Source organism: Camelus bactrianus, chromosome 5 (genome assembly GCF_048773025.1).
Source record: "Camelus bactrianus isolate YW-2024 breed Bactrian camel chromosome 5, ASM4877302v1, whole genome shotgun sequence".
NCBI classification, from domain to species: domain Eukaryota; kingdom Metazoa; phylum Chordata; class Mammalia; order Artiodactyla; family Camelidae; genus Camelus; species Camelus bactrianus.
This window is the reverse complement of record NC_133543.1, coordinates 47,868,506-47,882,653: the sequence shown is the minus strand read 5'-3', so window position 1 is coordinate 47,882,653 and position 14,148 is coordinate 47,868,506. Positions and strand designations below refer to the sequence as shown.

Sequence of the window (14,148 nt, the reverse complement as noted above, 5' to 3'; positions counted from 1 at the left end):
GATGAATTTGTACCGAGTCATCAGGGGCCCCCACACTTCTGTGAATTTTACCTCCAGGAGCTCAATCAAGCTCTCACAGTATATACTGGAGAAAAATCTCCTCTTGCTTCTTGCAGGAGGAGGGGAAAGGAACCATTTTTAAACACTCGAGAGCATTCTGTTCTTCTTATGATGGTCTGCCCTTAGGAGAAACTATTTAACCAGAGCCTAACCTGCTGACATTTTATCAGAGCTTAACTGACCTGGGGGAAGAAAATACATAACCCCAGCCTACTATAACCATTCTGTTCCACCTAAGGAGGAGAGGAGTCCTGAGAAGCATGTGTGGAGTTCACAATCCAGGGGTACCAGCTCACTAAAGGACTGAGATCTACTCGTAGGACCAGCGAATGCTTCCTCTCCCTCCTCTTCACCATCATGTTTCTAAAGGTCTATTTACAGCAGTTCCTTGTTCCCATTACCTCATGTCCAGCTATCAAGGAAAAGTTATAAGACGTACTAAAAGATAAAAAATACAGTCTAAAGAGACAGAGCAGGCATTAGAACCAGACTGTGATGCAGGAGGCACGTTGGAACTAACAGACAAGGAATTTTAAAAACTCTGATTAAGTCGCTAACTATTCTAATGGCTAGACAACATACAAGAACAGACAGGCAATGTAAGCAGACAGATAGAAATCCTAAGAACCAAAATAAAATGCTATGGGTAAAAAACACTCTCTAACAAATACAAATGCCTTGATGGGCTTATTTATAGACCAGATATGGCTGAAGAAAGAAGTTCTGAGCTTGAAGATATCTAAATAGAAACCTCCAAAAATGAAAAGCCAAAAAAAAAAAAAAAAAAGACTGCAAAGAAAAAACTCCAATCCCGGAATAGGATATCCCCAAACTGTGGGACAACTACAAAAAGTGTAATACATGCCCAACAGTAATACCCAAAGAAGAAGAGAGAGAAACAGAACAAATATTTGAAAAAACAATAAAAATTGCCTCAAATTAATATCAGATACCAAATCACAGATCCAAGAAGCTCAGAAAACACCAAGCTGGAGGAATGCAAAAATATACTACACGTAACAAATATCATTTTCAAACTACAGAAAATCAAAGATAAAGTTCTGGGGGAAAAAATGGGAAAAAAACAAAAACACCTGACCTATAGATGAACAAAGAAAAGTAAGAATTATATCCAACTTCTCCTCAGAAACCATGTAAACAAAAAAATGAAGTGAAATATTTAAAGTGTTAAGAGAAAAAACCACCTACTTAGAAGAATTCTGTACCCTGTAAAAAATATCCTTCAAAAGTGAAGGAGAAATAAAGACTTTCTCAGACAAACAAAAATTGAGGGAATTTGTTACCAACAGAAGTGCATTTCAAAATATTAAATTAAGTTATTTAAGGAGAAGGAAAATTATATAAGTCAGAAACTTAGATCTACGTAAACAAAAGAAAAGCATTAAAGGAGGAGTAAGTGAAGGTAAAATAAAAACATTTCTTTTTCTTATTCTTAATTGATCTAACAGATAACAGTTTGTTCAAAATAATAATAGCAATGATATATTCAATCATATATGCATAGTGTATACTATTAGAAAGGCCAAAATGTACAACACTGACAACACCAAACACTGGCAGGAACTCTCATTCATTCATTGTATCATTCAATACAAAATGGTATAGCCACTTTGAAAGACAATTCGGTGGTTTCTTACAAAAGTAAACACTTACCAAAGGACCCAGCAATTGTGCTTGTTGGCATTTGCCCAAAGGCGCTGAAAACTTACATCTACACAAAAACCTACACACAGGTATTTATAGTAGCTTTATCAATAATTGTCAAAACTTGGAAGCAACCAAGATATCCTTCAGTAGGTGAATGGATAAGTAAACTGTGGTACAATGGAGTATTATTTAATGCTAAAAAGAAATGAGCTATCAAACCATGAAAAGAAATGGAGGAAACTTAAATGCATATTACTAAGTGAAATAAGCCAATCTGAAAAGGCCACATACTATAGGATTCCAACTATATGACATTCTAGAAAAGACAAAACTATGGAGACAGTAAAAATATCAGTGGTTGTCAGGGATTAGGGGAGGGATAAATCAGCTCAACACAGGATATTTAAGGCAGTGAACTATTCTGTATGATACTACAGTGGTAGAAACATACCATTTCACATTTGTCCAAACCCATCAAATGTAACAACACAAAGAGCAAACCATAATGTAAATTATGAACTGTGGGTGATGATGTGTCAATGTAGGGTCATCAGCTGTAATAAATGTACAACTCTAGTGGAGAATATTATTAATGGCGGAGGCTCTGGATGTATGGAGACAAAGGGTAAATGGGAAATCTCTGTACCTTCTGCTCAATGCTGCAGTGAACCTAAAGCCGCTCAAAATAAAATAAATTCAATTTTTAAAACTTAATTAGTAAAGACTAAACACTTCCCCAAAAAAGTACAGAAATCCTATCTTAGTTTTCCTTCGTTGTGTAACAAATACCCCCAAAACTAGTGGTCTAGAACAACAATAGACATTTTTTATTTCACTTTTGTGGATCAGGAAGGGATAGCTTGGTTGGGTGGCCCTGGCTCAGGCTGCATTTGGAATGTTGGCTGGGGCTGTAGTCATCTGAAGGGTTGACTAGGGTTAAAGGATCATTTTTCAACATGTTTTACTCACAAGGCGTTGGCAGTAGACTCAGTTTCTTGCTGCAGGAGCCTTGAATGTCCTCGTGACACTGCAGCTGGCTTTGCCCAGAGCAAGAGGTCTGAAAGTGAACAAGGTAGAAACCACAACGACTTTAATGACTTAGTATCAGAGATTACACATGTCGCTTTCATCATCTGCAGTTTATTAGAAGCAATTTTGAAGAAAGTCTGACAAAATATTAATATTTGTTACTTCGACAGTGGAGAATATATGAAGTTTATAATTCTCTTTAGGTTTTTCTCTGGTTTTTGCATGTTTCATCATTTTAAATAAATGTTTATGAAAAAAACTTCTTTAATTATTTGATAAGTAGATGTTTTATTACACCTCTTACTATCCCTGAAACTGTTCTTTATGTATTCTGCCTCTTTGTGATTGAATATTCTCTGGGCCTGTTTCCTCATCTTTAAGGTAAGACGGGTGAAAAAGGGGTCATTTAAGATTCTTTGTAGTTCAGATACCTAAATGCCTTTCCCTTTCCATCCCCTGACACCCCACTCCGCCGGCTTTTAAGTTTCGTTATGTGATTCCATTATCAATCCATCTTCCTTTCCTTTGTGTAAATCTCCTTTTCTGAAAAGTCACCTGGAAACATTTGACCAAAGCATGCTTAGTAATCAGGTTTGCTAAAACTCTAGACAAGTTTTTCATTTTCCATTTAAAAGTTCTACATTTTCATCTGTTATCTCTGACATAAAAGAGGTGTAAGGAGCACGAGGAGGTGGTAATAGAGACGCTCCGTGGGAGCAGGGGTGCTACTGCGATCTTACCTGGACATCAGACTCCAGCCAAGGAGCAGCTAACTTGGGATGGACTAAATGAGTCCGTCTTAACTCTGTGTACAATCTGGGCAGGTCAGCGTGGGCGGAACAAACCGTACTTTGCCGCTGGAGGTTGGGAGGGAGGGTAAAATCAGGCAGGGGTGCGGGGAGAGAGGGCTGCCGGATCAGACACACCCTGTAGCATCTCCGCCTGAGGAGAAAGGTGCCCGTGGCTCCGCAAGCTCCCCAGAAAAACTGCGGAGGGCTGCTCGAGCCAAGGGAGCTCCGGCGGCAGCCCGCGCAGCCCGCGCAGCCCGCGCAGCCCGCGCAGCCCGCGGAGGAGGGGGCGGGGGCGCCCGCGCAGCCTCTCAACCCGACTCTCCGGCCGCGCGCTGACCCCGGCCTGGGAGGTCGCGGAGGAGGCTTTTCCCGCCAGCGTCCAGCACCCGGGGCCGCGAACCTTCCACCTACGAGGGCGCAGGTGCAAACATGGGCTACCAGGGGCAGCGCCAGGTCGTCCCGCCGCAGGTAACGCTGGAGACGGGCGGGTTGTGAAGGCAGGTCCCTTCAAGTTTCATTCACCCTACAACAGAGTTTAGCTGTCTTCATTTGGTGTCTTGATTTAGCACCACGGAAGGTTCTCCAGGAGAAAAAGTTTTGCCTTGATATGACTTTTTTCTTTTTCTTGGCGGGCGTTTTTCCATATAACCCCTTTAATTTCGCAAAATCACATCACTGGTTCCTCAGAGATCCTGTACTCAAGGATTTCATGCAGCAGTCCGAGTACTTGGCGCAGCTTGTGATCAGGGCACTTTAGGATGGCGTTTATTTATAAAGTTCTGTTGAATTACTAGATATTATTGTTACTCTTCATTATCATCCTCATCATTATTTTCTTATCATTATTGAGATTACTTATTACTACTGATTTCGTGTTAGTCTCTTACACTGCGTATTTGTCTTACAATTTTATGATTTTTTGAGCTAGTCAATATGTATTTAATTGCCATTTTATATATAGAGCGATCTAGATGACAGAGAAACCCTCGTTTCGGAACATAAGCACAGAGGGGAAACTTGTCGTCAGTCTGCTGCTGTTTTTAATGTTGTCAACTCTATTATAGGATCTGGTATCATAGGTAAGTTTTTTGTTTTTTGTTTTTGTTTTTTTTTTTAAGTAACAAGTCTCAGTTTAAAACATTTATTGTGTTGGTAGTATTCTTAGATTATTTTTAAAGGAAAAAATCTTAAATTATAAAATCGGTAATTTTTTTCCCCATAAACGTCTTTCCTTTCTTCCAATGTAACAATGTGCACACATCAGTCTTTTCTGCTGAGGGTTGTGATTCATACTCTTTCCACGTTTCAGAGCATCCTCCACATGTGGTAGATTAAGGTGAAGCTGACAATGGGAGATGCTGATTTTTTTTTCCATAGGCTTCATGATCAATTGATAATGTTACCTAATTTATTTTTTTCCCCTTTTCCTGGAGTGACCACCATTGCTTGAATCACCTCTGTATGACCTTCTAGAAGTGTAAAACCTCCAGGTATTTGGAAGTATTGGAGGTACAAAAATTTAATGTGAAAACATAACAATCTTGTGAAAAATTAAATCTGTGCAGTATTTCCTTACCCATTTATGTAGTGTTAAACTTTAAAGTACAAACTTACTATGATACATTAATTTTAAATATCATGTAATCAATACATAGAAATTGGTTAAATGTTTTTTTTTTTTAAATAAAGGACACAAATAGTCAGAATTGAAAGAAATGAGCAGCTCATATTTTCCCAAATTGAAGCAAGGGAAAAATTCTGACAAAATTAAGTGCATGGCATTATAATAATAAAGGCAGTTGTTTTTTTAGTGCTTATTATTCTTTTTATTATTTGAAAACATCCGATTTTAGAAAAAGCAGAGACAAAACAAAACCCTATAAATATTCATTGAGAATATTACTTTTTCCTATAAAGTTTTGACATTTTAGTCACAGTCATCTGGGTTGACTGTGGGTGTGGGTGTGTGTGCATATAAAACAATTATTGCACAATTTAAGTTGCAAGAATAAGCAATTAAATAGTATTACTTTTCTTAACTTTCACAAGTTGATGTGTTTCTTGATTTTACTTTCCATATATAGACAATTTGTTTTTCAAATGGTGGATAAAATTTAGGAACCTGAGGCAAAGTAGTAGGAAGTACTGGCAAAGGCTTGTTTGAAATTCTGCCTCTATGTACCACGGAGGTTTGGGCAGAACTCTAGAGCTCATTCCTAATATGAACAATTTAAGCTGATCCATGTCAGCAACTTTAAAAAGTACCTCTTAATTAGGCTCAGCAGATTTTTTCGGGGGGAATTTTTCAGAGAATACAAATCCTGGATGGAAATATTTTAAAGATGTTTTATTTTAAATATTATATTGTCATTAATCTAAAATTGCCCATTTCCAGAGAACTTCATAAGAAATAATGTTACTTACCCCCATCAGCTTTATAAAATATATTTTTGCCTCTCCTTTTCCTACAGGGTTGCCCATTTTGACCCCAGAGTTGGTCTTTCCTCATATCTCATAACCCTTCTACCCTCTCATTACCAGCTCTGCTTTTCCAGCCAGCATGTGAAGAGAGCAAGGACAGCCCTGGGTCATTACCCTCCACAGATTCTAGGTTGTTTGTCCCCCTGACCCTGAAGTGAACATTTCTCATGTGAACTGGCATCTGTTATTCATCTGATGCTTTCTAATTCTTATTCTTCCATTTTATCAACTTGCTCTCTTGACAAGTCCTTAACTTACAACATTTTATTCTGAAATAGGTATTAATATGCTAACATTTAACTTTAGTATTCCTATGCACTGTTTGTGACTATGTGATATAAGCGTGCCAATTTACTTAGCCTATTATGTATAGGAATTGGGGGGAAATATCTGTATTTCTGTATATTTTATTAATGTGACAGGTGGGGTATTTTATGTTTTTTGCAGGATTGCCTTATTCGATGAACCAAGCTGGCTTTCCTCTGGGAATATTGCTTCTATTTTGGGTTTCATATATCACAGGTAAAATACTATTTAATTGCTTATTCCTGCAACTTAAATTGTGCAAGAATTGTTTTACATGCACACACACCTACACCCACCCACACACACACACACACACATCCTGTAACTGAATTTTCCAATTAAAAAGTGCATCAAAGGATCCTAAAGAATTTAGACATTTATGTCTGAAGAGATTTTCTTTTCTTGCTAATCCTCTGAACAGATTAGAAAAGCATTATATATTACCAGACCCAAATCCTTTTCATGTGCCTTTTTCACTTTATGCAGAACGTGGTAGATGAGGGAGTCATTTTAAAGATTGATTAAAGCTGAGACTCTCCTCTCAAAATGTAGACTTCAGGGACTCCTTTCCTGAAAAAACCGTGGGCAGACGCACACTAATGAACAACCTTTTCCAGCTCTGTTGGTGCAGGGGGCACCGAGAGCCCTGGTGCTCAGCCAGCCTGGGTCACCACTCCCTCCCCACCCAGCCCTTGTCTGCCCGGGCTCCCTGCCTACCACCGTCTTCAAGTGCAGCAGTAAGGTGCTTCGGTATCCTTTCTTCTGTTCTGCTTCTCACTTTTCATGCAACATGTTCATTCACACCCAGATTTGGCCACTCCACCGTTTAAGTGCAGGCGTTACAACTCCCAATCATCTCCCCTCCTGATGTTCTCACCCCTGCCCCGTCATCCCACCAGCTCACCTCATGACAAATGCAAGTTCTTTCCTCTACCTTAGAATCACTGTGTGTGTATGTGTGTCTGTGTGTGTGTGCGTATGTGTGTACAGCAATCACAAAGAGACACGCCCCTGCAGTGGTGGCCGCTGTGTGGGACCACCTTGATGTCTGTCCCCAGGGAATGCAGAACACCTCTGCTGTCTCCCTCTCCAGAGTGGGGACCTGGACCTCAGTGATATCACCTTCCTGTGGGGTCATGAACCCCAGCCACCATTTCCCCACAGCCTTCAGTCAAAGACTGACTGGGAGAAGCCCCAAAGCTGGCTTCCCTGCCTCCAGGAGGAACCAATGTGTGGTGCACTTGGAGCTCAGGGCGCCTCTACCATGCTGGGCAAGGCTGCAGCTGGTCTCCACCCAAGACCACATCCCTGCTGAGCTCTCTCCCTGCCCTGTCCCTTTACTCCCCTTCTCCTGGGAGTGCTCCCTCAAATCCCTCACCTAAGAATCTCTGCCTCAGCTCTGCTTCTGAAGACCCTGACCAAGATACCATCCCTCACAAAACCTCAGGTTTCCAAATGCAGCCTGTAATTTGGCTGTTTTTCCTTAGGCTGAGAAAGAAAGTAAAGCATGTGGTAGATAGCAAAGTCAGAGCTGCAGAGACCCTGGCTCCCTTCCTCCCTGATTCTTCTCACCACCCTGACTCCCCAAACCTGAGCTGCTTTTAGTTTTTACAGCTCTTAATTTGTAGCTTAAGACCCATAACTTGGTAACATGGAACCCATTACTTAGTGCTTATTCAGAGTTGCTGGTATTTAAGAATTGCATTTTATTCATGAGAGCATTTATTACACTAAAAATTTCATTCAAGGATTTGCTGTTGTCATTTTTAATTTCCTGTTTCCCAGTCAATCAGCACTGACAAATAATTCATTTCCCCCCAAGTGTAATAACCAGGGTTTATCTAAGTGCATTGTAAACATTTATGCACATTGTAAACCATTAGATAGAGAAAATTTTAAAATATATACCACCTAAGGATTCAATCAATACTTGAGGAGAATGAATAGCTTCTTAAAGCCAAGTCACATTATACATCCATAGATCACAATATGAATAACTTTTTCAGCTGATGCTATACATAAACCTACAGCAATGACTATGAGCAATTCTTTGCAAAGCCATATATTGCAAAATTACTAATCCATGGAAGTTAGTTACTCTTATTAATTAAGCTGCAAGATAAAAATCCTTAAATGATTTTGATGAATAAAGGATGACCACACAGATGCAAAAAAAAATTGTAGACTATGATTCATTTTTTTCTTTTTTTTTTATTTTATTTCGAAATTAGGCTTTTAAGAGCAAAATCTACAAATTGGGGTATAATACTGAATTGTTCTTTAAATTGATGCTATAATTATACAGTGGTTTGTTTCTACAATTATTCTTTTGTCTTTCTAAAGTCTTTGGCTTTTTAAATGAGATATGTCCAGTTCAACAAGTAGTGTTTCTAAGTTCTGTTTTCATGTTTGTGAAATGTTGGGGAACGAGGAAGAATTGTAAATATTTACACCAAATAGTTTTATTTTAATTTGCTTTAAGATTCTCATATTTGTTGATTAGAGTAAAATAATTTTTATTGTCCAAGCATACATAATGATGGAAAAGAAAATTTCCCTCTTAAATAACACAGATTCATTCACAGATTATCTAAGATTTTCATAAAATATATTTAAAGTGAGATCAAAATGTTACAGGGATTGATTTTGAGATTCTTAAAACTTTTTAAAGAAATTTATTTATAGCTCATATTTAACAAGTAGATGAAAACATTTATTATTAACCAAATTCTTACCAAGTTGTTAACTTTAAGCAATACATTTTGAACTTTTATAAAGTTAAGCATTCTCATCCCAAGCATACAGTTCTTCACCAAAACTTTACAATATCTATGAAACTGGTTAGCTCCTGTTACTCAAGGCCTCATTGATTCTCTTCTTCGGCCATTAAGTTGCTGTTGAGTTTTCCTGCCTTTAGCATCTGTCTACTTCCTGATCTGTCCTCCATATTGTTGCAGGAGTTATCTTTGTAAAACTTCAGCATGGTCTCTGTTACGCCCCCACTCAAGACATGTCAACACCCTATAATGACAACAGAAAAAAATATATTGCATTTAAATTCTCGCATGTTTCAGCCACTGTCTACATTTTTTGTCTCATCTCCCCACTAATCTGACTTCTTTCACCCTGTCACCAACACTGCGATGTGTGGGATTTATGTTTTAGCCGTTCTGGACTATTCCATTCCCCACATGTAGAATATGCCTTCACACTGACGTTCCATGGACAGTCCCCCTGCTTGACATTTTTTTTACTTCACTACCTGGTGAAAACCTGTTTGAAGTATTTCAAAGCACTCCTCAGCTCTTCTGTGTAGCTTTTCTTAGTTTTGAACAAAGAACATAGAATTAATTACTATGCCATTTGTGCTTGCAGAATATTTTAAAATATATTTATTAGGTCATTTATCATGTTAAATCTGAATCAGATATGTAGACGTCTAGCCATCTTGCTATACTGATCATAGATTCATTCAACAAATATTCACTGACACTGCTGCCATTATAGCAATGAAGACCATTATTCCTGCCTGCATGAAGCTCACACTGTAGTATGTGAGGCAGGAAAAAAACCCACATAATTATAATATTTCATGAAAAATACCATAATACAAATATGTGCACAATAGGGATACTGGCATTTAACCCAGCTTTAAGGGTGCAGGCATATTTGGAGGAGAAAGAGACACCTTCGCTGACTGTTAATGGAAAAATGTGAGTGAGCAAAGAAGATGAAAGGGTACTCTAAGCAGATGGAAATGTGGAAATGCAGAAGAGAACTGTAGAAGTGATTCAGTCTGGCCAAAGTGTAGGGCTGATGTTCGTAAGTGGAAAGAGACGAAGTTAGGTTTGCAGAGGCATTTATGAAGGTTCCCATGTAATGATAATCATTACCATTTCCTGAGGACTAGCTCAATGCTGAGCATAATGCAGCCACTATACTTTATCTCCTGACTCCATGAAGTAGGTATTCATGTTCTAATTTTTATGGAGGAGGAAATTGAGACTTTAATAAGTTAAAATGATTTGCCCAAAGTCTGCAGTTACTGGCAGCAGAGTTGAGGTTTTGGTTAAGTGCATGGATTCTGGGGCTAGACTGCCAGGACTCTTCCTAAATGGGACATCATAATAGCACCTACCTAGGGTTGTTGTGAAGATTAAACAAGTTAATATACATAAAGCATTTAGGAAAAGGCCTGACGCACAAAAACTGTTGTGAAGTATTTGCTAGTGCTTTACCATTACCATCGGACTTCAAATACAAGGCTTTTTCCACCACCATTTGCAGCCTATAGATAATAACCAAGAATAGCACAAGTTCTCATTCCTTTAGCCTCTAGAGCATGCCAGGCATAGTGGTGGGCATTTAAACATCATCCTGCACACAGACTCTTCAAGGCTGGGCTATTGCCTTACTTTGCATGTGAGACTGAGGAAAGTCAAGTCCTTCACCCAAGATCCCACAGCAAATAAATGATTTTTTTCTGAAAAAAAATATGAAAAGGAGTTGATTTTTATCCAGAGGCATCAGAGGATTCCCCAGGAGGATTTTAAGCAGAAGGCAAGGTGAGATTAATGCTGTGGTCAGATTCATCTGATAGAGGGAGAATGTCAAGAAACTCTTGGGAGGAGATGTCACAAGTTTCTTGATCGGGGGCCAGATTGGTGGAGAGAACTATTAGGAGTTTTTGCAGTAATCCAGGTAAGAAGTGATAAAGGCCTAAGCCCTAAGATTAAGCAGGTTAGAGATTGGAAATGAGGAGACAGAGTTGAATAATTTATGATGCAGTAGTTAATGAACTTGGTGACTAAAGGAATATCGAAGGTGATGGATAATGAGAACTCTAGGGCGATTCTCAGGTTTCTGTTGATATTATTCACAGTTTGGAGAAATATGGATACAGAAGCAGGTTCCTGAACAAATATATAAATTAGAAGTTGGACATTTAAAATCAAGATGCCTATGAGATCTCCAAGGTAAAATGTTTATTAGACAGCTAGATGTAGAAATCTGGAGTTTTGGAGGAATCTGGGCAGAAGATACAAATTTGGGGGTTACTAACATCTGTATGAAAATTGAAACCACAGGCATGACTAAGATCACAGTAGCATATCTTGAAAAATGAGGAAAAAGTCCAAGAATCCAGGGTTTGAAGAGAGTTAAAGAAACTGGAGAAAAACTGAGTATAATTGGCCCAAAATGTAGGAGGAAATCCAAGAGGAAGTGATGTCACAAAGGCCAAGGGAGGATGATTGAGAAAGAGGGATTGAATGGTAAAGAGGAAAAATGCTCCTGAAAGCAAATATGATTGAGATTTAGGAGGTATCAGTTGGATTTATCAACTGGGAGCTCATGGATGAACTTGGTGAAAGAAGTTTCAGTGAAGCAGGGGGGACTCATAATTTGTCTTTTCTTCTTTGTCTTCAAATACATTTCCAAATAACTTAAAGGATCAAAAATTCAGCTGTGAATTTTGGAAGTGTGAGTGAGAAAAAATAAAAAGCAGTAACTGTGTACCCAATACAGCAGTTGGTGTTCAAAAAACACCGAGTTAAATGAAAAAAGAGAGAGAGATAAACTTTTAATTATATAATATCTGTATATTTGTATCTTCAGCTTAAACTCCAAAACTGGAACTTAAACATCTAAATGTAAATTAAAAAACAATTCTTAGAGTGCTCTCTTAACCATAATAACTATAAAATAAAGTTACTAGTAGTACTTTGTTATAAACACACGACTTGATTCTTTTAAATCTTTTTTTTTTCTGAATGCCTACAGCATTTTTTATTTTCAGTCTTTAAGCGTTGAATGCCTGTGAAATATTGGATTAATAACTACTTTCTATTGCTTGGACAGTTGAGCCACGTCTTGTTAATAGTCATTGCTCTGGTTAGGTTAGGAAAGTAAAATGAGAAACCGAAGCTTTAACTCTGGTCTTCATACCCTCTTCTGTCCAGTTCATTGCATGGATATGTTACGTATCTTTGCATCTCAGTTGAAAACATATAACTGGAAACAGTACAGTTTCATGAAACATAATGTTTTATGAAAAGAAAGTAAGCCTTTCCATGCTAAATTACTGTAGCATTAAATCCTTCTTTAAAGTTTCTCTTTTTCTTTAAGTCAAAACATAAAAAGAAAACCTTTATATTAAATATAATCTGACATTTGTTTAATGGTTATTTTTGCCACAGACTTTTCCCTTGTTTTATTGATAAAAGGAGGGGCCCTCTCTGGAACAGACACTTACCAGTCTTTGGTCAATAAAACTTTTGGCTTTCCAGGATATCTCCTACTCTCTGTTCTACAATTTTTGTATCCTTTCATAGGTAAGATGAATGCAAAAATGAATATTGTAATTATTTGCATAAACACACAGCCATTTCTGAATAGAATAGTTTTAATAGTCATTAAATAGTCATTAAAGAATACTAGCGGTTGAAATATTTTCCACGTGAAGTGTTTATCTTTAGCCGTTTTCCCCTTGTTTTCTGGTTCTTTTGGTTGGTTTTCTACGTATTTCATTGAAATAAAATGAGGGTGATTTTCATTCAGTTAATGGTTGTAATTCCCTAGTTTGGTGAAAAATAGAATGAGCTGGTATTACACTGAATGAAAGAAATAATAGATTTCTTCTGGGGCTGAAATATTTTTCGAAAACCTAAGGATCTGTGGACATGATGTACAAGGTCAACAGGCTATTTATAGTTTGCACCTAGTACTTCTTAAATAAGTAAAATGTTAACATTCACCAATGGCCAAATTGACTTCATTTTAAAATTAGTAACGCAGAAGCTATTGTTCAAACCACTGGTTCCTTCTGTCTACACAGAAGGCTAAGGATATATCTTCCCCAAATCTTACTTTTTTTAACTGAGGGGATATTTTGGAGCCTTCACAATTTTCTATCGTTGTTCCTCACTTTGAGCAATACATGTGTTCCTAAAACCGTGTTTAGAAACTGAGATTTCATGACAAAACAAATTCCATTTTAAATGACTACCAAAACTCACTATTATTTAAAGATTGATTCTGAAAGAATCGATTTGTAAAATGAAAATCTTTTTGTAATACAAGTTGATATTATCCCATAATCTGTTGTCTAGTTATTTTTAAAGTTGTACATAATTGTTATTATAATATATACTTGAAAGTAAGATTATGCCAATATTTGGGAATTGATAACAGATTACTTTCAAAATATTCAAGATGAAATATGTGATGGCTTGTTGGTGACTGTATTATTTTAATTATGTTTTTAGCTATGATAAGTTATAACATAATAACTGGAGATACTTTGAGCAAAGTTTTCCAAAGAATCCCTGTAGGTAAGTCAATGAATTTATTTTATATAGTTATTCACAGTTAATGTGGTCCATAATAAATTTTTTTCATAATAATTTTAAAGTAAAATATTTGCAAATGTTGCAATTGAGTGACTTCAAATATCTAGTAACATCTATGATCCAGTCTGATACTAAAGTATTAATCTCCTTTTAGATATAGTTTTGTTCTTATTTAGCTGTTTAATAAATTATTATTTATATACTTTGAATACTTTATTTTTTAATATTTTATGCTACATAGGTACTATTTGTGCTACACCATTTCTTAAATAAGCAAACTGACCTTTGTCCCCACAATTTGTATTAAGATATTTAATATTGTAAAATTAGCCTTTTTTAATGTGTAGTGCTGTGAGTTTTGGCAAATGCATACAGTCATACAACCATGGCCACAATCAAAATACAGTACAATTCCATTATCCCGCCCCCCAAATTTCCTTGTTCCCCTTTACAATCAAAGTTAC

At 37.2% G+C, this 14,148-nt stretch overlaps 1 protein-coding gene across 1 annotated transcript in view; it reads left to right on the top strand.

Moving 5' to 3' along the window:
- The first annotated feature begins 3,505 nt into the window (after window positions 1–3,505).
- The window catches only part of SLC38A11 (solute carrier family 38 member 11), a 50,133-nt gene continuing 39,490 nt past the window's right edge, over window positions 3,506–14,148 (top strand). The window contains exons 1-5 of the mRNA XM_074363220.1: window positions 3,506–4,016; window positions 4,510–4,627; window positions 6,477–6,551; window positions 12,533–12,667; window positions 13,601–13,666. Coding sequence (XP_074219321.1) covers window positions 3,978–4,016; window positions 4,510–4,627; window positions 6,477–6,551; window positions 12,533–12,667; window positions 13,601–13,666 — 433 coding nt within the window. The 5' untranslated portion in view covers window positions 3,506–3,977. The remainder of the gene's footprint in view (window positions 4,017–4,509; window positions 4,628–6,476; window positions 6,552–12,532; window positions 12,668–13,600; window positions 13,667–14,148) is intronic.